The sequence below is a fragment of the Podarcis cretensis genome (assembly GCF_951804945.1).
Source record: "Podarcis cretensis genome assembly, chromosome: 17".
NCBI classification, from domain to species: domain Eukaryota; kingdom Metazoa; phylum Chordata; class Lepidosauria; order Squamata; family Lacertidae; genus Podarcis; species Podarcis cretensis.
The window spans coordinates 11148483-11170321 of NC_137187.1; the positions used below are offsets into that span (position 1 = coordinate 11148483).

Genomic DNA, 21839 nt, shown 5'->3' on the forward strand with positions numbered 1-21839 from the left:
GCGCTGGCCCCCGGCCTCTTAAGTGAGATGGGCGCACAACCCTAGAGTCGGACACGACTGGCCCGTACGGGCAGGGGTACCTTTACCTTTTTATGCATGTATACTCCGAATTAAGTCTCACTAAATTCAGTTACATCTCCAGTGTACATAGGATTGAATCTTAAGTTTGTTGAACTTGGTTCCCATACCTAAGATCATGACATTATATAATTTAACAGTTTTGACAATAGCAACCTAGAAGGCACGTTCCTGTAGAGGACCAGCAACTTGGGCAGCCAGTTCTGCAAGTATCTCTCTGGATTAGATGAAATCCGTAGACGTGCCACTTGACTTTGAATTCATATTATCACAAAATTTTAGCGGCAGCACGAGGCATCAAAGCTGTTTCCTTTGTTCATATCTTCTTCCCAAAGCCTGTCTCAGTGCTTTTAAGTTTCTTCTCTTCTTCAAGTTAATGAAATGTGCTTTGGAAATGTAACTGCCAGTTAGTTTTTTATCAAGTATAAATTTCATCCTAGCATTGGTAATAAAGCATGGAAATTTCAAAAATACATGAAACTGCATTGGTTAATATATTCTCTGGGGCATATATTTCTAAATTCCACCACTTCTTTTAATCTTTCAGGCCTGACTGGGCAACAGCAAAACAGCTTCTTGGAGACTCCACTTTCCTGAGAAGGCTTTTAGAATATGATAAAGAAAATATAGGCCGTCAAGTATTGCTTAAGCTTCAGAAATATATCAACAACCCCGATTTTGTACCAGAAAAAGTAGAGAAAGTGTCAAAGGCATGCAAGTCTATGTGTATGTGGGTGAGAGCTATGGATTTATACTCTCGAATTGTCAAGGTTGTGGAGCCAAAAAGGCAGAAGTTAAATGCTGCACAGGTGCTTGTTTTTTCAATGTTATTTTGTATGTTTTATTTAATACTGACTGGAAAAAAGAAAATTCCTTTCATCTGTGACACTTCTTGGTCTTTTCTGGGGCTAGCTATTTTGCTAAAGAGAAGAGATTTCTCTTGCTAGAGGCAATGCCATATAATTTAGGAGTATCCCTTCCGCCCAGCAGAAGCCACAGCCAGCCTGCCGATTGACTCCTCCACGGTGATGCGATACTCCCTGCTCCCAAACCAGACCTGTCTTGGGTTATGAAAGCCATTTTTAACTCACTAGGCTCATTGCTTGCAGTGCATTTTTTATATCTTTTCTCTCATTTCCCCCTCTTCCCTCGTCACCATACGCATCCTGGCCAAGAGGACAAGGGTGTTCATGGGTGGAAAAGATTGTTAGAAACCGTCTTCTTCCTCAGGCCACAACCAACAACTCCACACCCTGCCAGATGTTATTGCCTGGATCAAGCTGACAAGGTTGGGCTCATGTCTGTGTGCCCTTGTGTGAGCTGAAGCTGTTGAGTACACTTAACAGATGATACAATGTGCACTCTCATTTTTCCCCTGTTATGCTTTTTCTCCTGACCATCAGGGCTGGATCTATAGGCTGCTGTTTTGGCGCAAGACTTTGCTGCTGCACCCAAGATTGAGGGGGCCTGGTGCATGTTGTTATATCATACATGTGACACATGTCACATGCTGGTGATGTCATGTGCCCAGCATGTTTTGCACACATGTGATGTCACATGGGTGACATCTAATCGTCAGGAGGAGACCAAGCGCTGAGCCCAGCACAGCGCGGCTTCAATTTCTGTCGGCTCCTCCTCTCTCACATTCAGGAGGAGCTTGCTCTACATCCGGCCTCTTCTGCCCCCTCAATATTGAGGGGGTCAGCCCCCCTGCCAACAGATACTGAGAGGGCCAAATACACCTCGACTCTCTCGAGTTGGCACTCCTGGTGCTGCCTTGGTCAATACTGCCCAATGCCCAGTGGTAAAAGAGTTGGATGTGGAAATCTGAGGCCTATGTTCAAAGTCTAGTTCAGTCCTAGAAAGTGTTGCATGATCTCAAGGAAGTCACTATCAGTTTATAGTATGAACAAAACACGTTGTGCAATGCATTTGGCACAGCAGTGATAAGCATCCATTTTTAATACCAATTAGGCAGAGCTTGATGCGACTTTGGCTACCCTTCGTGATAAACAAAAAAAACTGAGGCAAGTGGAAGAACAAATTCAGGAATTGCAAGACCAATATGAAAGAAGTTTGGAAGAAAAAGAGGGTCTTGGTAAGTGGCTGTTTTAAAGACCATGAAAATAACGTTACAGTAATGCTTCAGATATACTTTTTCACTGTATGGGGCTAACTAAATCTAAAAACACTCATTGAATCTACAGTGCTAATCAAAGATGCTGAATGATATCTAGGAGCCGCACACAGAGCCTAGTAATAGGTTGGAGATCAAAAAATACAAAAAATAAAACAAAGAGCTAAAATCTTGCTTCCTAATCATGCCTACCCAGATGTAAGTCCTGTTGAATTCACTGAGGCTTACTTCCAGATGTGTGGGGTTCAGATTGCAGCCTTAGTTGTCAGGAATGCCTGCTGGTGTTTCAGCAATTAGACATCTAGAAGACTCTCTGATCTACAAACATGTTAAGAATGTAAGCTTGTTTGTACATCTAAAATTTCTCACATGCACGAAGTTTGTCATTCTCTTTATCCAACATACAAATCCATTTATGAGGGCATCTTTTATATATATAAATTTGTTTTTATTTCAAATATTTACACAAAACTTGACAATGGCAAACTATTCATATACCAGAAGGCGGATCATGCTATGTAACAATCTAACACATACACAGGAATTACATATAATCTGAGGAGTTGTTGTCCAAGCAGATCTTTCCTTAGAGAATCATTTTCAGAACATCTCTGGGGAGTGAAACTTCCAAGGAAACACTAGAGAACAGAAGAACTCTAAATGAATTTGTGGGAGAATGTGCCAGTGATGGGGGCATCTGATGAAATGATTTTTACTTCTATTTTTTTTAAATAATATTTATTGAACATTTTCAAATATAACAGAAAAAAGAAAAGAAATAAAACATCCATTTTATAACCTTATTTCCATTGGCATCTTTCCAGGACTTCCCCACCCCACCCCCTCTTGTATTCCAATTCCTTCAAATAGATTCAACAGGTTCTTACCCCAAATTTTAAACTTATTATAATTAACCCAATGTTAAAAATGTTTTTCCATCCCCTAAAATCGACCCCGCTCCCTTCCACGAGTTCCCCTCTTTAATATGCAGAACAGATTAAAATAAAAGAAAATAGAAAATAGAATAAAATATAATTTAACACCCTTTGGATTCCAAATTTCCCTCCCCCCTTTAAAGGTTGCGTTCCCCAATGTCCATCAATGCCTGTTGTCATCCTGGAGATCCCACATCTAGGCCGAAATCCTTCACAAGTCCACTTTGCCGTCTTTTTAATAGTCTTTGCCGTCTTTTTAATCATCTTTAGTTTCGAGCGTCCAATCTCAGAAAAACTCTATCTCAAAAAGGTCCATTTTTTCCATCCAGATCTCTGTATTTAAGAGTAAAACTCCAATTTTGTTTCTTTAAACCTTTCAAATCTGGATGTCCCAAATGTTCCCACTTCCAACTTTATCCAATTCTTGTTGTTCATGTTGTTTTTATTATTCTCTCTCCTCACTTTCCTCTAGTTTCTTTTCCTGCTCTCCTGCAAAAATGTTCCAATTCCAAAAGCTTCTAAATCCCCTACAGAGGCTTTGTTATTCAGGAACAAAACTTTACGTCAAGTCCCTTCCATTCTTCAATAGATAAATCTATTGTCTCCTTTAGTGTAGAGACCTCTGTAGACAAAATAGTGTTCCATTTCTGCAGTTTCCCAGGAGATAAAAAGTCCAATTCAAATTCCATGCCAACAATACTTGTAGTGTCTCACAGCCCCTCTAGAGGGATTATAGTAACTCAGTTTCCTTCCAGATTGCACCCAACAGTCAAAGTAACTTGTTATTCCTTGTTTTAAACAATTTATATCTAATTTGTAACAAATGTAACCGGCAAAGTCCTCATAACAAAATTCTCTTTTTATTCTTCAGCTTTGACAGCTCCTTTGACAGCTGTCAAAGCCTCTGTTTCTCCTCTCCCGGCGCTCTCGCAGATCGCTCCCGGTTCCCGGGGGGGGGGGGGTTGCATTTTAGCTCACGTTCTACTTTTCTCCTCCAGCCCAGTCTTATAATTTTCCATCGTGAAATTAGTAACTTTATCAAACCAAGGTAGCACTCGATCTTAGTTGTTAAATCCTTTGCTTTAAATCCTCTACGACAGGGGGGAGACAGACTTCCTCTTTGCACCTCCCCCGCTCGCTCCGAATTTAAATTTTTTCCCCTTTTTAAGTCCAGTTTCCAATTACTCACGGGTTATTCTTTTTAATCCGAATTTTCGCTCGGCAGGGGAAGCGGGGGACTCATAGCACCACACCTCCCCTGGCACCCGCTCCGTAGCCTTTAAAAAGGCTCCTTCGCGGGTCGGGGGGGCGCAAACGGTGCCCGCCGAGTCACCATGCCCATGGGTTTCAGCGCCCATGGTTTTTGAGGGTCCCCGCGACGCCGACGCGGTAGAACCCAACCCCTGCCGAGCAGGCTCCCTCCGGAGCTCGGAGGGAGTCTGCCATTCGGCGATGGCGCCAACCCGGAAGTCCGAAATGATTTTTACTTCTAGCCTTTATATCTCTGGAGTCCTGTACAGGTTTTTGAGGAGGCTCAGACTTGAGCAATTTATTTTAGTTTGCATATGTAGATACATACCCAAGGATAGAGTGTTTGAAAGGAATTAGGCTAGGAGCTGTCAACAAAGAACAAAGGATTTGCTTCCCATATTCTGATTTTCTGTGACATTTCTAACTCTGGTCATGCAATCCTTTATTATGTAAAGAGGTCTGAAGAATGTCTTGCAAAACCCCCCCAAAACCTTACTACTGTTTTAAAATAAACAGTCTAGTAATTTTCACTCTATTTAGCAAGGACCATGGCACTGACTCAAGCTCGCCTCAATCGAGCTGGAAAACTTACAGCTGCATTAGGAGATGAACAGGTCCGGTGGGAAGAGAGTATTTTGAATTTTGAGGCGGAGATTTCAAACATCACTGGAAATGTGTTCATAGCTGCAGCTTGTGTAGCCTACTATGGAGCCTTTACAGCACATTATAGGCAACTGGTGAGTTAAAACAACACTTCTTTCTCTGTACCATGATTTTTGTGGATATGCCTGTGGGCTTTTTTCATTGTAAAAATCGTGTACTTTATAGAAACGCTTGTCCGTTTCATAACAAAACAGAACTCTCCAAATAAATGTAAAGCCGTATAGTCACATTAGAAGAACTGCAACAACTCTGCACAATAGGCCCTTTGCTCCAGCCAAAGAGTGGATTACCCTTTTCTTCACTGCAAATGGTTGAGCTTCGCTTAGTGAACCGGTTATCTAAGGAGGGGATAGATCTAAAAACCGTGGTCCAGACCGGAGGAAACGTACTGTTGCATGCCACACCAAACTCCAGGGGTTCCAAACTCCAGGGGTTCCAAACACTTATCGGAGGCTCAGTTCCCTTGGAGTGAAGGTCGGCAGAGACTGTGGTGTTTATAGAATAGATATTTTTATTTACACACATATACACTTTTTTTTTGGGGGGGGGACACAGTTGGTGCTGTGGGTTAAACCACAGAGCCTAGGACTTGCTGATCAGAAGGTGAGTGGTTTGAATCCCCGCGACAGGGTGAGCTCCCGTTGCTTGATCCCAGCTCCTGCCAACCTAGTAGTTTGAAAGCACATCAAAGTGCAAGTAGATAAATAGGTACCGCTCCGGCGGGAAGGTAAACGGCGTTTCCGTGCGCTGCTCTGGTTCGCCAGAAGCGGCTTAGTCATGCTGGCCACATGACCCGGAAGCTGTACGCCGGTTCCCTCGGCCAATAAAGCGAGATGAGCGCTGCAACCCCAGTCATCCACGACTGGACCTAATGGTCAGGTGTCCCTTTACCTTTACACTTTTTTTAGTTTTGGGCAAAAATTGCAAATAAATTGGACATTTTTGAGCTATTTCTGAGGCAAAAAGGACACTGTCGACATTGGCTGCCATACATCTGGGTTTTCCCTGACATTTTGCTGTTTTCCGCCTATGCACTGCTTGCGGCTGCAGTATTCCGGATATGTCTGGGAAATTCTGGACGTATGGCAACCCTAATGGAGGGGAATCACAGCATTAGCCTGCCCACAGATCTTGCTTCCCGTTAGGTTTTCAGGAGAGCCCAAAGATCCAGCACAGAGCAAACACAAGCTGCTTTCAGCTCACTCTCACACAACTCTGGCTGTTGTTCTCCTACATAGCAGCTAGGTAAGGCGGGTGGAGGAAAGGCCTCCCTGTTTGTTCTATGGCATAGAGCAACTTCTTTGGATATGCTAAAGCACGGTACTTAGCTAACCCAGCCAAAGCCATTCACTTGGCAAAGGATCTGGTCTGGCAAAGCTTCCTCTTGTGCATTCTACCCTCATAGATACAGGATCCCACCCTGGCTTTTCCTTGGGGTTCTTTTGGGTTTTCCCATAAACTACAGAAAGTTCAACTTGTATAAGAACAGCAAAGTATTGATGCCCTTAGTGCTAGTCTTCCATACTTTTAATAGGGCATGGTTTTAATACAAGTAAGTGACTTAGCAGGCAAATGAACCTCTCACAGCGCTCAGCATACGTTCAGTGTAATCTTTGTGGCAGGTGCTATTTCATCACCTCAGGTTAATAGAGCTTTTAATTAACGCTGAAACACTTTTCCAGCTATAATCTTTTTAAATGTTAAAGTATTAGCAAAATATGTCAAGGTGTTATTAATGCTATAATGCTAATTATAAAAATGATGTAAGGCATTTTTAATAAGTTTTAATATCATTTTCCCACTCAACAATTAATTGTTTCTTTGTTATTGTTCTTTTTTTTAAAAAAAAAAAAAACAACCTAGCAGCATTGCCTTAAATCACCTTGCTAAAGTGTCAATAATCAGAAAAGTTGGTTGTTTTTGGTTTTTTAAAAAAGTTATAGTGTAATAACACATAGCACTCTTAAGGTATTCACTTCAGGATCATATCACTCTACTCTGTATAGGTGGGGTCTGGACTAGTCAGAGTCCAAAAGGTTATAGGGCTGCTTAGTGAAGGCAGTGGGGGGGGGGATATCCACTTGGTGGCAGTGCTGACATTAACAAGGGGGGGGGGTTGGTTTATCTGATTGGTTTGCCTCCCTTACCTCTCATGGTAGAGGCTACAGTCTGTGCTGTCATGCCATGAAAACTGTTTCGTTTTCGTTTCGTTTTTAAAATGGAACCACCCCCCCCCAAAAAAAGTGGAAAGATTTTCTTAATTTTTTTCCTAATTCAGCCCTCCTCACATCTTCTCACACTTGTATCAATAGTACTTTTGAAATTAGTTGGTATTATAATTCTAGTGGTACTTCGTTTTCAGCTACCGTAGCCAGATATCAGGAGGTGAGTTGAGTCAGCCTATTTGTTTTGTTGCTTCCCACCATCAAGACACCGCTCCTTCTGACCATAGCCCTGTGTTACTAACATCCTTGTATAACATACTAGTTGCACTGGGAGCTGGTAAGGTTTCACAATCTCATTATGGATCCTTACCATTACTGATTCTTGTAGTAGCCCAGTCGTGAACTGATCGACTAACCTTTCCTATATGCTATAACAAAAGTAACCTTCCTTGTTTCTTTCCTTCATCTCAGTTAATAGATCGCTGGATCAAACAATGTCAGGAACTAGATATTCCTATTAGTCCTGATTTCAGTCTCATAAATATATTGGGAGATCCTTATGAAATTCGACAATGGAACACTGATGGATTGCCACGGGACTATGTTTCCACTGAGAATGGCATTCTCGTTACACGGGGGCGACGCTGGCCACTCATGATTGACCCCCAAGATCAAGTAAGTACTCACTTTAGAAATGCTATGTTTTGTTTCAATCAGATATCCACAACAGCCATATTCTGTATTATTGGATAATGATATTTTTTGGGGAAATGCTAAATATCATAATTACATTATCCTCTCCAGCCTGTTATTTCTTCAAAGGAGCCTTCCCATGCCTGCTGCATTATTTCCCTTTCCAGTGCCATTTTCCTTCCTAGAGTAGGATATTGTTGTAGTGGTGATAGAGTACCGTATTTTTCGCTCTATAGGACGCACTTTCCCCCCTCCAAAAATGAAGGGGAAATGTGTGTGTGTCCTATGGAGCGAATGCAGGCTCCTTGGCTTCAGCGATAGCAACGCGAAGCCTCCGAAGCGCAGAGGAGTTCCCGCTGCGCTCCGAAGGCTTGCGGATAGCCATCTGAAGCCTGGAGAGCGAGAGGGGTCGGTGCACACCGATCCCTCTTGCTCCCCAGGCTTCGCTTTGCTGGAGAGGCACTGCACAGTTTTCCCTGTCTGCGCAGTGCCCCTTCAGTGAAGCGGGAAGAGAAATGGAAGGGGCTCCGTTTCCTTCCGCTTTGCTGAAGGGGCACTGAGCAGAGAGGGGGAGAATTCCCCCCCCCTCGTTCTACCCCTCCTATGGTCCAGTGCGTCCTATAGAGCGAAAAATATGGTAAATTGGGGTTGAATGCAGAAACAAATCCAGGGATCTGCTCACAGCATGCTGTATCTAACTTGATTCTGCTTGCAAGAACTCAGGATGGTTGAGTATTAGTATTATTACATTAATCACCTTATACACAGTCATCTCAAGGCAACGTACAATTTAAAAAAAGAAAAAGCCAGTTAAGAACACAGAAACCCATCCTATTTTAAATTCTCACTCCAGCTCTAATTGTCATACCAAAAAGAGGACAATTTTTGGTCTTCTGGTTCTACTCCACGTTCATACACCACTCCAAGAAGGATGGGAAGAATTAGACAGAGCTGTGAAATTTGCATTGTCCATTAAAGGGTTGATTATTGGGGGAAAACATCTTAATTCCTTATTTACCATCCTAATGATAATATCTTTTAATACACAGGCAAACCGCTGGATAAGAAATAAAGAAGCAAATGATGGCTTAAAGATAATTAAGCTTACTGACGCTGGTTTCCTGCGCACCCTGGAGAATGCTATTCGTCTAGGGTCACCTGTTCTTCTAGAAGAGGTTAGGATCTTATAGCATTAAGCTATAATCTTTCATTTCTTGTTCTTTTGTTTATAACTGTTAAACATGATCCACTGGCTCTGGCCGGGTACATCCTTGTTGACTTCTACAAGAAGCAAAGCATTTAGTACATACAGTGTACCAAGTATTCTGTCATTTGGAGGATAGTTCCAAAAATTCTGAAGTTGGGAATATTTTTCTAGCTTTGCATGAACAAAGGAAGGAGAAAAAGAGAGACTATCACACAAGAAGGTAGTTTCTTGGTACATTCTTTCTACAGAGGAAGAAGTGGATTTAAAGAGGCAGTCACGAAGGATAGGAAATGAGAGGTTTATACATTGTATGTATCTTTCTCAAATCAAAAACAAAGGAGAGAGTTAAAACCAGGATATCTCAGTCTTCATGCGGTTTGTTATTATATCATGAAAAACTATTGTATCATGCAAAACTCGCTGTGACCTTGACCTACAGAAAATTAGTCATGCTTATGTCCTTTTGAAATCAATAGGATAATTTGATTGTGACCAACATGATCTGTAGTGGAGTCAGTATTGTTTAGACAACAAATCCATTTATCCATGTACCTTCAGTTGTGGTTGTGATTGTTGTGTATTTTTCTAATAAGCACCTCTAATAAGGTGTGGTTTAGGAAAGCTAGGATGTTCCTCTGTTCGTGACTTTGAGAGAAACTAATTTTATTTATTTCTTATATTTATATCCTGCTTCATCAGCCCAAATTCATGAAGTGGTTTTACAAAATGCAATGTTTAAAGAACAACTGTAATGTGAAACATATATTGCCATCCATGCAGGGAAGTAATAGTATACCTAGCTGTCTGAGAAGGATTTCTTGTTTGCCATTGCAAATACTTCCTTTAACAAAGAGTTCTCTGTGCATTGATTTATTTCATTAGCTGTCGCAAAATGCAAGGCTTAATTGTCAGAAAACTGAAATTAATGGTAACTTAAGCAGAAATAACTAGAGCGATTTTCCACAGTTATTGTCTTCCTCTGCCGTCCCTGATGATTGGTTACCACTTTTTATGATGCTCCATTTTAGACTTTTTATTTTGTGTTATGTATTATGTATTTTACCGTCACCTTTCACTGCGCAGTTGCTTAATAAATCTGAAAATGTACAGGCAAAATGTTCTGGTGTGGAGTCCCGTTTAACCTCCAAGCTGAGAACATTCAGTGGCTTCATTGTTCAGTCAGTTGTTGACGTAATAATAATACTTAGCACTTATAAATAATTTATTGACTTTTCAGAGCACTTCATTTAGATCATTTTAGCAAACCTCTACAGCAGCTTAGGTGTGGGGGAGAAATTCAATTTTGTTTGCATTATATTGAGAAACTGCCTCATCATACATGCTTCTTAAATCAATTCGTGAACCAAACCCATAATTATCCATTGAAATTTGCACTTTTCCAAATTATGTACCGAAGGCCTCCTGCCCAACAATGTATAGAAAGATGCCTTGTGTCAAGGCCAAATTCTTGCAAAATCGTTATTAGTCAAGACAGCATACAAAAATATGTATTCAGGAGACATTTGTACTAAAACGCCATATTTTCATGAGGAAAATAGCAAGTTTCTGTGGAGATATGGGGGACCTGAATTTAAGATGGGGAAAAAATGCGAAACTGAAATTGACAAATTTGTCCATCCTGTCAACAGCTGTATACAGTAGCAGGATACTTATCCGCATATTGCAGTAGAGTGTTAGCCTGAGATGGTGGCTTACTGAAGGCCACATAGGCAGCTTGTAACTGAAGTATGATGTGAGATGGGTGCTTTCCAAGTATCTCATTTAATGCTCTTTCTCACTGCAACCACTGCATGGCAGAGATAGTTTACATATATTCTGGAGGCCATTTTTACTACCAAGTTATTGTCAGGGAGCAGATGGGCTGCAACCAGGAACCTTCTGGTGTGTGTACAACTGCCCAGTGTAACGAGCCACCTCATCTCTGGCTCTTGGCTTGGTCCCTTGGCTCTGATTCCCTTGCATAATTCCCAGCAAACCTCTGACAGCTGCCTGCCCTGACAGATATTAATTTGTGCTGACATATCAATTGCATTCCCTCCCACCCATGGTTTTGTAAAGAAGCAATTCTAACTGGCCAAAGCCAGGTGTTGCTAATAGCAGGATTTGTGCTATCATTAGCTTTGCTCACTTGTTAAATTCTGAAGACTTACAGGGCTAGATCCAGCAGTGCCTTACCCATGGGAGGTGTCTTCCATTCATAGAGCTGCTTTCACAACTTGTGCTAGTTGGAGGGTAGAAAAATGTTCTTTCACTTGCACAGACATGAAAAGTGCTGATACTTAGAGTTCTGTACAAATTCTAGCACAAGTATTGAGGGAACAAGAAGCTACAGTCGCACCTTGGATCCCGAACGCCTTGCAAGTCGAACGTTTTAGCTCCCGAACACCGCAAATCTGGAAGTGAGTGTTCCGGTTTGCAAATGTTCTTTGGAACCCGAATGTCTGATGCGACTTACGCGGCTTTTGATTGGCTGCAGGAGCTTCCTGCAGCCAATCTGAAGCCGTGCCTTGGTTTCCGAACATTTTGGAAGTCGAACAGACTTCTGGAATGGATTCTGTTTGACTTCCGAGGTACCACTGTATTTTCTTTCTGCTCACGCTGCTTCAGATCTAACCCATAAGCTAATTTGTACCAAAAAACTAAAGATCCGTATCAAATGATATTCAACGGGGGGGGGGGGGAGAGGGAGTAAAGAACCACAAGAAAATAAGACTCCTGTTACACAGAAGCATAAGTGTGTGCTTTAACTCTGAAATGTTTTCGCTAAGCAGAATGCATAAAAAGAAACTCATCTCTTTCCCTCGTTTTAATAGCTTAGAGAGACACTTGACCCCGCTCTGGAACCAATTCTTTTGAAGCAGACTTTCGTTGCTGGCGGAAGACTTCTCATTCGCCTCGGAGATTCTGATATAGATTATGACAAAAACTTCAGGTTCTACATGACAACAAAAATGCCAAATCCACACTACTTGCCTGAGGTATAAAAGTAGCTAGACAAGTCATAGCTAAGAGGGGTTTTTAAAAAAGATATAGTACTTTTCGTCTTTCCAAAATTGTATTAGGTATAACTTGTGTATTTTCTCTGCATTTTTTCCTTGTTTGATGGGAAATTTCTATATTGTTGAAATATATTGCCCTTCCTCAGGTGGTCCCCCACATGCCATTCTAATCATATGGGGGGGTAGGGGTGCTCTTTGTGGCCCCCTCTTGCATCACCATTGCTTACCTGCCCTTCACATATAGTTGCACTACAATAAAGTACAGTGGTGCCTCGCAAGACGAAAAGAATCCGTTCCACGAGTCTCTTCGTCTAGCGGTTTTTTTGTCTTGCGAAGCAAGCCCATTGACGGCTTAGCGGATTAGCGCTATTAGCGGTTTAGCGGCTTTTAGCGGCTTATCGGATAAGCGGCTTAGCGGCTTAGAAAAAGGGGGGAAGGGGGGGGGAAACCGCAGGAACTCGCAAGACATTTTCGTCTTGCGAAGCAAGCCCATAGGAAATTCGTTTTGCGAAGCACCTCCAAAACCGAAAACTCTTTCGTCTAGCAAGTTTTCCGTCTTGCGAGGCATTCGTCTTGCGGGGCACCACTGTAACTGTATATTACAAGTTACATGGTGGGACTAGTGAAAACGGTACTTCATGTTTTCCTCATCCTCTATAATTTATAGCAATGCTTACCTGTGTTGTGACATCAGCATGTACATTTCCATAGGAGCCAACTCCTAGGGGCTGAGGTCCCTTCAGCCCCCCACAATAAGATATTTGAGGGGGCCAGACCCCCCTCCAGTTGTTGGTTATTGCCATTCAAATGGTGCGTGGGATTGATTCTGCAGGGTGGAGATAACCTGGGGTGCCCCCAACATTTTATTCAAGTTTGCATCCCTGTACATTTCACAGTCCCTGCCAGTGGCAGGCAACGATTTGGATTGGGCAGAGAAATGCACAAGATAATTGGATCACAATGCGGGATTGTTGAAAGGAAAGAAGAGACATTGACATGGGACTATTGTTTTTAACGACATTCTCATGCCACTGTAATGTGATTTGACTGTGACTGGAGATGTCTTGTTTAACTTACTCAGTAGCAGTTTAATGCAGTATTTATTAAATGCTTCACAGCTCCATTGTGAGATAAAGGAATCAATTCCAGCTCATGGTTGCTCTATGACTTTTTGGAAGTAATGAGCAAAATAACTGCAACTGAAACTAGTATGAACCTTGCCAGTACTCCTGAATGTCAAGCCCCATCAAGTTACATTAGCTTGGTTGGTTTGGCAACGAGTTGAGGAACATGAGCAGTTTTTAACCTCGTTGCTCTGTGTGATCCAGGTGTATTTTAAAGCATTTGCAGTCCCAGTCTTCCATATATGTATGTATATCTCTTTCAAATGCCTTTTTTATATTTTCATTTTTCATTAGGGTTAGTGTCAGCTTACTGAAAAATAAGCCATTTTTCAATGTAGAAAATACAGCTTTTATAGTAGCAATTCTGTGCAGAGTTTCTTGGAAATAAGTTCCATTTAATTCAGTGGGACTTACTGCTCAGAAAACAAGTACATGGTTGCATTTTCAAGTCCGTTATCTGCAATTGTATTAAACCCATTCCCCTAAATTGGAGATACAGACCAGGCATATAAAATATATTTTTAATTTGGAGGACTATATAATTCAGCTGCCTTTGATGGCCTTTGGCTCATAATAGCTTATGCTTTAATGAAAACAATACATTTGGTACTTTAGCCACCTTTCTGCTGTGCTTCTCTTACAGGTGTGTATCAAAGTAACAATTATCAATTTCACTGTTACCAGATCTGGCCTGGAAGATCAACTTCTAAGGTATTGTGGTTGTTGTTTTCAGTTCAATCTGCACTACTTTCCAATTAAAAGGTGTACATTAACCTTCCCCAGCATCTGTGGGAGGCTGATAGGAGCTAGAGGGTGCCTGGCTGAGGAAGGTTGGTGTACACCAGGTATGTCCAACAGGTCAATCACAATCTACTGGTAGATACCCGTGCAGTTTTGGTAGATTGTGGTCGATCTCTGGCTCCCTTTCCTTAGGGTCGCTAAAACTGACTCCTGTCACACCCCTTGCTTCACCCTCCATTGTTGTTTGATCTCTGGAAGGGAAGATGGAGCTTTCTCTGTGCTGCTGTTTTCACCCATAGCGATTTTTTTGTGAGTGACTTTACCCCTTTGTTCCTTGCCTTTAACCCCCCCAATGGAAGTTCCTCCCCAAAAAGGTTTTTTTTTTACCCCTGAAAACAACTTTGAGCTGAACCCATAAAAAGGGGGGTTCACTGCCAGTTTTTAATTCCGAAAGTAGATTGCAGTCTCTAGAGAGTTGGCCACCCTTGGTCTATATCATGTTTCTGGCCCCTCCATATTGTATAATACATGCATAGCATGTATTATAATACAGGAAAAAATAGAGCTTACAAATTTTCTAATACTTGTATAGCGTTTTGTGGAAAAAGTCTGTGTAAAATTTCATGAAATCATTAAAAATGATGGTCAAGTACTTGCAATTTTATTGTATATTTATATTATTTTCATTATTTATACGTTATACATTTCACAAGATGCCAGGATTTCTATTATTTATATATTTTAACTTCTGTTTTAGTGATGTCGTGCGACTGGAGAGGCCTGAACTAGAGGAACAAAGAACCCAGCTCATTGTCCGAATAAATGCTGATAAGAATCAACTGAAAGCCATTGAAGACAAAATTCTAAAAATGCTTTTTACATCAGAAGGGAATATTCTGGACAAGGAAGAGCTCATCAACACACTTCAAGAATCGAAGGTGGGGGTCATTTTAAAAAAGGAACAACATATATAGGATTGTGTGGAATATCACCAAGAGAAATTATTTTAAAATGTTTACATTCTGCTCTTGAGCATTATGTAAACAATGAAATATACAGGATGGGATACTCTAGTCTAATGTTAGTGGCACTGCACTAATCAGAAATCTGTATATTGCGTCTAGCAGCTATAGGGATATTATGATAGTTGCAGCACATACAGGCAGATACAGCAGAGTTGTTGTTTTTTTAAATCATAATCCCAAGAATATCACATTTTACTCTTTTACCATTTAATGCAGTTAGCCTCAGTTTCCTATTTGAAATCAAGCAAATAACCAACTAAGCCCTTTCCCATCGATCTGTTAGGTTAGCATGACAAAATTAGAACGCTTCTATTTTCAAGGTTGCAACATCTCCACCCGCAAGTTTATGCTCCCCATTTCCCCCATTGCTTAAAATGCCAGCTCCCAGTTTTGCTGTAGGAGGAATGGAAATACATAACATGCCCCTCCATTAGTTATTTCACTCATTTCCACTTGGAATCTGAGTTTCAGAATTTTCAGTATCAGAGATGTTCCTTATCATATTGCATGGCTCTTACTGAAAATATCGCAGGGCTTCCTTGAAATAAAAATGATGAATGAGTTAGACTTACAACAACAATTCTGCAAACTAAATCTCTTTCCAAGATTGGGTCATAATCTTCTGTGCATCTCGGTAATATAACAAAAAAATGCTAATCTGTGAAAAACCACATACGTTCTATAATTTATGATCCAGGTTTTTCGGTCTATATATCCTTTGAAGGCCTTTATATTTTTCTGGAATGGGTCATCGTAAAGATTCACCATGAAAGATGGTGTAGCACAGTGGCTAAAACACTAAGTTATGAATCAGGAAGTCCCTAGTCTGGATCTTACATCTGCCATAAATCACTAGTTGATGTTAGGCAAATTAATCTCCCTCAACCTTAGTCCCAATTCTAGGTGATAGCCAATGTTAGCCATAGATTCATTGCTTCCATTGGGTATGCTTTGAGTATGACTTAGTAGGATAATACCTATTTGCAATAGGATAATGCTGATCTACTTTATATCATTTTTGTAAAAACTACAGCTAGATAATGCTTGCAAAATTCTTTTGAGTACTTGAAAGTGTTTTGATGATGATGATGATGATTGATTAATGTGTTCTCAAATATGAGATTTTTGTTTCATTCTGAGTAATTTATTCCACATATTTGAGGTACTCAGTTTCTTATGTCTGTTCAACGTGCTACTTTGAATTCTATGTTGTTAGATTACATCCGGTGCTATCAAAGTGAGGCTTGTGGAAGCAGAAACGACAGAAGAAAAAATCAATGCAGCCCGTGAAAAATATCGTCCTGTCGCTACTCGGGGATCGGTCATGTATTTTGTGATTGCAAGTTTGTCAGAGATTGATCCAATGTATCAATTTTCCTTAAAGTATTTCAAACAGGTTTGGACTTTCCTTTCTTTTGAGCAGTTTCACATTTGCAATTTAATTCGTAGGATGATCAGGGGCGGGTGAAGGGGTTGCGGTGGGACTGGTCCGCCCTGAGTGTCACCACTGAGGGGGGTGACAAAATGCCGGGTGGCACTCACCGCATGGCCTGCAGGGTGCCTGAGGCACACATCTCTCCTGGGAGTGACACAGCAGCTTGGGCACCCGCATGCTCCGCGCTGCCCCAAATGGTCCGCCCACCGCCTCCCGCTCAGCTGTAGGGCAGCTGAGTGGGAGGAAGCAGACAGAATCCTTGGAGGCCCCACAGAGTGTCCTGCCCCGGCTGGCCCCACCCCTGGGTGCAGGGCATGCACGCCGCCCCAGGGGCCCAATCGGCTTGCTCCACCGCTGGAGATGATGGGACCAATAGTGGAGGTAGGTTCATCACCACATGACAGCAGGCAGGAGCAAAGAATTGTAGGAGGCATTCTTCATATAGCAAACAGCCTTATATTTCTAAGGCTGCAGCTGCAAGACTCCACCTAACTGCAGACCTCCTCTGAAATCAGTATCTAGGATTCAAAGAGCTACTTTAGATGTTCCCAAAGGATTATTCGTGTCTAGTCTTTTATGAGCCTTAGTAACAAGCACACCCAACATTATATTTCTTGGATTTCCCTTGCAGCTATTTAACACCACTATTGAAACATCTGAAAAAAACGATGTTCTGGAAGAGCGACTTGCTATACTCCTTTCTCAGACACTCTATGCAACTTATACCAATGTTTCCCGAGGCCTTTTTGAACAGCATAAACTAATCTATAGCTTTATGCTATGTATTGAGATCATGCGACAGAAAGAAGAACTTACAGACCTTGAATGGAACTTCTTCCTCCGTGGAGCCGCTGGTTTAGATAAGGTATTTTTAGGAAGACTTTTATATATATATTTAATGAAGTTTTAAATTTCTGGATCCTTTTCATGATTGTGTGACTCATCTTCTCATTAGAACCCAAAAAGTAAATAGGTTCAAAGGCTACTGTGAGATTAGAGGTACAACAATCAGTGAGATTAGAGGTACAACAATTCAGGATACGGCTGTTGTGTTGTGCAGTGCGTTACATGAATGAGATGTGAATGACAAAGGGAGGGCATGGAGGATTAGTTTACCAGTAAAAAGCTTAAAATACAAAAATAGATCTAGGACAGCAGATCTAAAAAAATATTTGAAATTTAAAAGCTACGGGTGGGGGGTTAAATCTCTCGTGACACTGAAAAAAGTACAATAAGCATGTCTGGGGAGGGTGTCCCCATAATCAACACTGAAAAGGCAGCCTATCAAAAAAGGCAGCCTATTCAGGAGAATACCACTGAATATCAGAATACCACTGAATATCACTGATGTCAAAAACCACTGAGATGTCCAAGAAAATTAACAGGATCAAATGCCCCCTATTCCTTTCAGTCAGAGTCAACCCAGAGGGCAATCAAAACAGTTTCCATTCCAGAACCAGGCCTGAAGCCAAATTAGAATAGATGTAGACAATCAGTTTCATCATAGACTGTTGCGGTTGGACAATGGCCACATTCTCGAGCCACTTGCCCATAAAGGGATTGTTGGCTCTTATAATTTACACCTTCCAGGTCCAGGCTAGGTTTCCTCCTGAGTGACCTAAGAGTGATCTTTATAGGAGACTGATACTACCCTTTCTGTCCAAGAGGAATGTCTAACTTCCTAGACCCAACCAGACTTCCTCTCCCTTTTAGATGTTGTTGTTGTTTAGTCGTTTAGTCATGTCCGACTCTTCGTGACCCCATGGACCAGAGCACGCCAGGCACTCCTGTCTTCCACTGCCTCCCGCAGCTTGGCCAGACTCATGTTTGTTGCTTCAAGAACACTGTCCAACCATCTCGTCCTCTGTCATCCCCTTCTCCTTGTGCCCTCCATCTTTCCCAACATCAGGGTCTTTTCCAGGGAGTCTTCTCTTCTCATGAGGTGGCCAAAGTATTGGAGCCTCAGCTTCACGATCTGTCCTTCCAGTGAGCAACCAAGGCTAATTTCCTTAAGAATGGATGCGTTTGATCTTCTTGCAGTCCATGGGACTCCCAAGAGTCTCCTCCAGCACCATAATTCAAAAGCATCAATTCTTCGGCGATCAGCCTTCTTGATGGTCCAGCTCTCACTTCCATACATTACTACTGGGAAAACCATGGCTTTAACTATACGGACCTTTGTTGGCAAGATGACGTCTCTGCTTTTTAATATGCTGTCTAGGTTTGCCATCGCCTTTCTCCCAAGGAGCAGGCATCTTTTAATTTTGTGACTGTTGTCACCATCTGCAGTGATCATGGAGCCCAAGAAAGTAAAATCTCTCACTGCCTCCAATTCTTCCCCTTCTATTTGCCAGGAGGTGATGGGACCAGTGGCCATGATCTTCGTTTTTTTGATGTTGAGCTTCAGACCATATTTTGTGCTCTCCTCTTTCACCCTCATTAAAAGGTTCTTTAATTCCTCCTCACTTTCCGCCATCAAGGTTGTGTCATCTGCATATCTGAGGTTGTTGATATTTCTTCCGGCGATCTTAATTCAGCTTGGGATTCATCCAGCCCAGCCTTTCACATGATGAATTCTGCATATGTTAAATAAACAGGGAGACAATATACAGCCTTGTCATACGCCTTTCCCAATTTTGAACCAATCAGTTATTCCATATCCAGTTCTAACTGTAGCTTCTTGTCGCACATAGAGATTTCTCAGGAGACAGATGAGGTGATCAGGCACTCCCATTTCTTTAAGAACTTGCCATAGTTTGCTGTGGTCGACACAGTCAAAGGCTTTTGCATAGTCAATGAAGCAGAAGTAGATGTCTTTCTGGAACTCTCTAGCTTTCTCCATAATCCAGCGCATGTTTGCAATTTGGTCCCTGGTTCCTCTGCCCCTTCGAAATCCAGCTTGCACTTCTGGGAGTTCTCGGTCCACATACTGCTTAAGCCTGCCTTGTAGAATTTTAAGCATAACCTTGCTAGCGTGTGAAATGAGTTCAATTGTGCGGTAGTTGGAGCATTCTTTGGCACTGCCATTCTTTGGGATTGGGATGTAGACTGATCTTCTCCAATCCTCTGGCCACTGCTGAGTTTTCCAAATTTGCTGGCATATTGAGTGTAGCACCTTAACAGCATCATTGTTTAAAATTTTAAATAGCTCAGCTGGAATATCATCACTTCCACTGGCCTTGTTATTAGCCGTGCTTCCTAAGGCCCATTTGACCCTTTTAGATGTAGTTGACTTTGAAGAGAGAGGGTCATGCGCACAGGTGGCTGACTGAACTTCACCAAGCACGTTGTCTGTATCCTCACTTTCAACCACTGAATGTGGTCCCATAAAACTAGACCAGTCAATGTTCTGGATGCAGCTAGTCATGGAACTGCATAAGCTGGGGACTCCCAGCCATGCGAGCAACTTTATCTTCAGAGTGTTTTGATAACTCATCACAGAAGGCTACATATCACTGCTTATTCCAGAGTGCAACAGACTAAAAACATGAATATATAGGACTGTGTACAGCCCTCCCAGTTTTGCCCTGTAGCCCCAATCTGTAGCCTGTGGATTGGGTTGATCCACCTGTGCCACCCATGCCTTGCTATGGATTTGGAGACTGGGCTAATGTGGGAGGGAGGGGGGAAAGTAGAAGATGCTGGATCTTCTCCTCCTCCCTGCTGACCATGTACAGGCAGGTTCGATCCTGAGGGGCGCTGCTCCTTTGCAAGCAGTTCCCCTGCACGCATGATAGCCACTTGTAATGGAGCCACAACTGGCACCATTGGGTCCTCTCTGCTTGCCAGCTTGTAAGCAGGAGCATTTAGTCATTTGTAGTACTGCTTCAGGCAGCGGAAAGAATGAGAGGCCAGGCAGGAAGAGGGAGAGGTTGGTGGGAAAGGCATCAACTCACCTGCATCCCTATGTTCTTTAATGAAGAGGCGGCTGCAGGTAGGTCCTTTTTGCTTTCAGGCTGTCTCACCCTGATGTGACCAACACCCAGATTCTCCCAAATCAGCCCGGTTTATTTTGGGGAATTAGCCAAATCTGGTGCACAGCCCTAGCATACATGTACATACATATATATGACGTAATTCTGCAAATGTCAGTTTGATTTCTTTTTTTGTGTGTGCTTGTTATTTTTTAATAACCAGCTTGTTATTTTTATTTTTTTATAACCAACATCGTTATCTACATTTGTATCTCAGCTTTTCTCCAAGACGCTCAAGGCAGTGTATGCTATTGTTAATGTTTATTTGACACTAATAAAATGGCCTAGATTAGAAAGGCAATGTTACTGAATATTATAATTATGTTTTTAAAAGACACATACTTTTGATACACAATTTCTAACCATATTTATTTGAAAATAAGTTCTTCATAATTTCAAGTGGGCATGTTTTAGATTATAGCACTTGTTCTATGATGATCAAGAGATTTTCTTAAAAACAACACCTATGTCTTCATTTTGAGGGGTTTTTTTCTGCTGTACTCATATTTGAAATAATAAATTGTCTGACTGCACACTCTACGCAACCTGTCACCACACTACTTGACATAGCCTGTCTTATTTATAATAGGAGCGGACTGAAAAACCTCAGATTCCATGGCTTGAAGATAATACGTGGTTTATGTGCTGTGACTTAGATGAAACACTGCCATGTTTTGCAGGAATTGAAACGGACATACAGACGATGCACATTTTTATTAAATTAGGTAACATGATAAATATGAAATGGGATTGTAAAGGACTTTTCCTATCATGCATCTAAACATGAGAGAGTTGTATGCTTCTATGATACGTTGCCTGCTTTTGAATATTAGTTATTTGTTTTTCTGTGTTTCAATAGATTTTTGTTAGTGTAACTTGAATTTACTTTTTTCTGTTTGATGATGGCTCAGGGGTTGGCAAGAGTTATTTGTTATACACATTGTTTTCACACTAGATGGCATCTTAAGTGAATGACATTGCTGTGGGACATATTAAAATATTCCAGTTGACTTGCAGTACGGTATATATATTTAAAACCTATTTCCACACAAAGGAAGTCAAATAGAAGTGTGATTTGTTTCTGGGCTCAATTGGAAGTGCTTGTTTTGACCTTTAAGCCTACAAAAGTGTGTTTAGGTTTGCATTCTGGTTTGGTTAGGTTTTGTTTTAATCTTTGAACTATTTTGTTAATCGCTTTGGGTTGTTTTATAAAGAAAATGATTAATAAGTACAAAAAATAATTCTTATTTTTGTAGTAATGCTTTCCAGGTGTGGACTACAGCTCCCATCACCCTTGACTACTGGCCATACTGGGACAGTTTAATAGGGGTTGTAATCCAAAACATGGAGGCCCCACATTGGCTACCCCAGTACTATTGATGTATGTAGTG

At 41.5% G+C, this 21839-nt stretch overlaps 2 protein-coding genes across 3 annotated transcripts in view; one reads left to right on the forward strand and one right to left on the reverse strand.

The window, feature by feature from the left end:
- The window catches only part of DNAH6 (dynein axonemal heavy chain 6), a 131369-nt gene that overhangs the window by 71169 nt on the left and 38361 nt on the right, over positions 1 to 21839 (forward strand). For both annotated transcript variants that reach the window (XM_079959035.1, XM_079959036.1), the window contains 11 exons: positions 626 to 887; positions 2053 to 2176; positions 4942 to 5138; positions 7701 to 7904; positions 8972 to 9097; positions 11964 to 12128; positions 13917 to 13984; positions 14772 to 14952; positions 16256 to 16435; positions 17106 to 17339; positions 21038 to 21173. In XM_079959035.1, the coding sequence (XP_079815161.1) occupies positions 626 to 887; positions 2053 to 2176; positions 4942 to 5138; positions 7701 to 7904; positions 8972 to 9097; positions 11964 to 12128; positions 13917 to 13984; positions 14772 to 14952; positions 16256 to 16435; positions 17106 to 17339; positions 21038 to 21173 (1877 nt within the window). The remainder of the gene's footprint in view (positions 1 to 625; positions 888 to 2052; positions 2177 to 4941; positions 5139 to 7700; positions 7905 to 8971; positions 9098 to 11963; positions 12129 to 13916; positions 13985 to 14771; positions 14953 to 16255; positions 16436 to 17105; positions 17340 to 21037; positions 21174 to 21839) is intronic.
- The window catches only part of CHRNB3 (cholinergic receptor nicotinic beta 3 subunit), a 319642-nt gene that overhangs the window by 49657 nt on the left and 248146 nt on the right, over positions 1 to 21839 (reverse strand). The window lies entirely within an intron of this gene.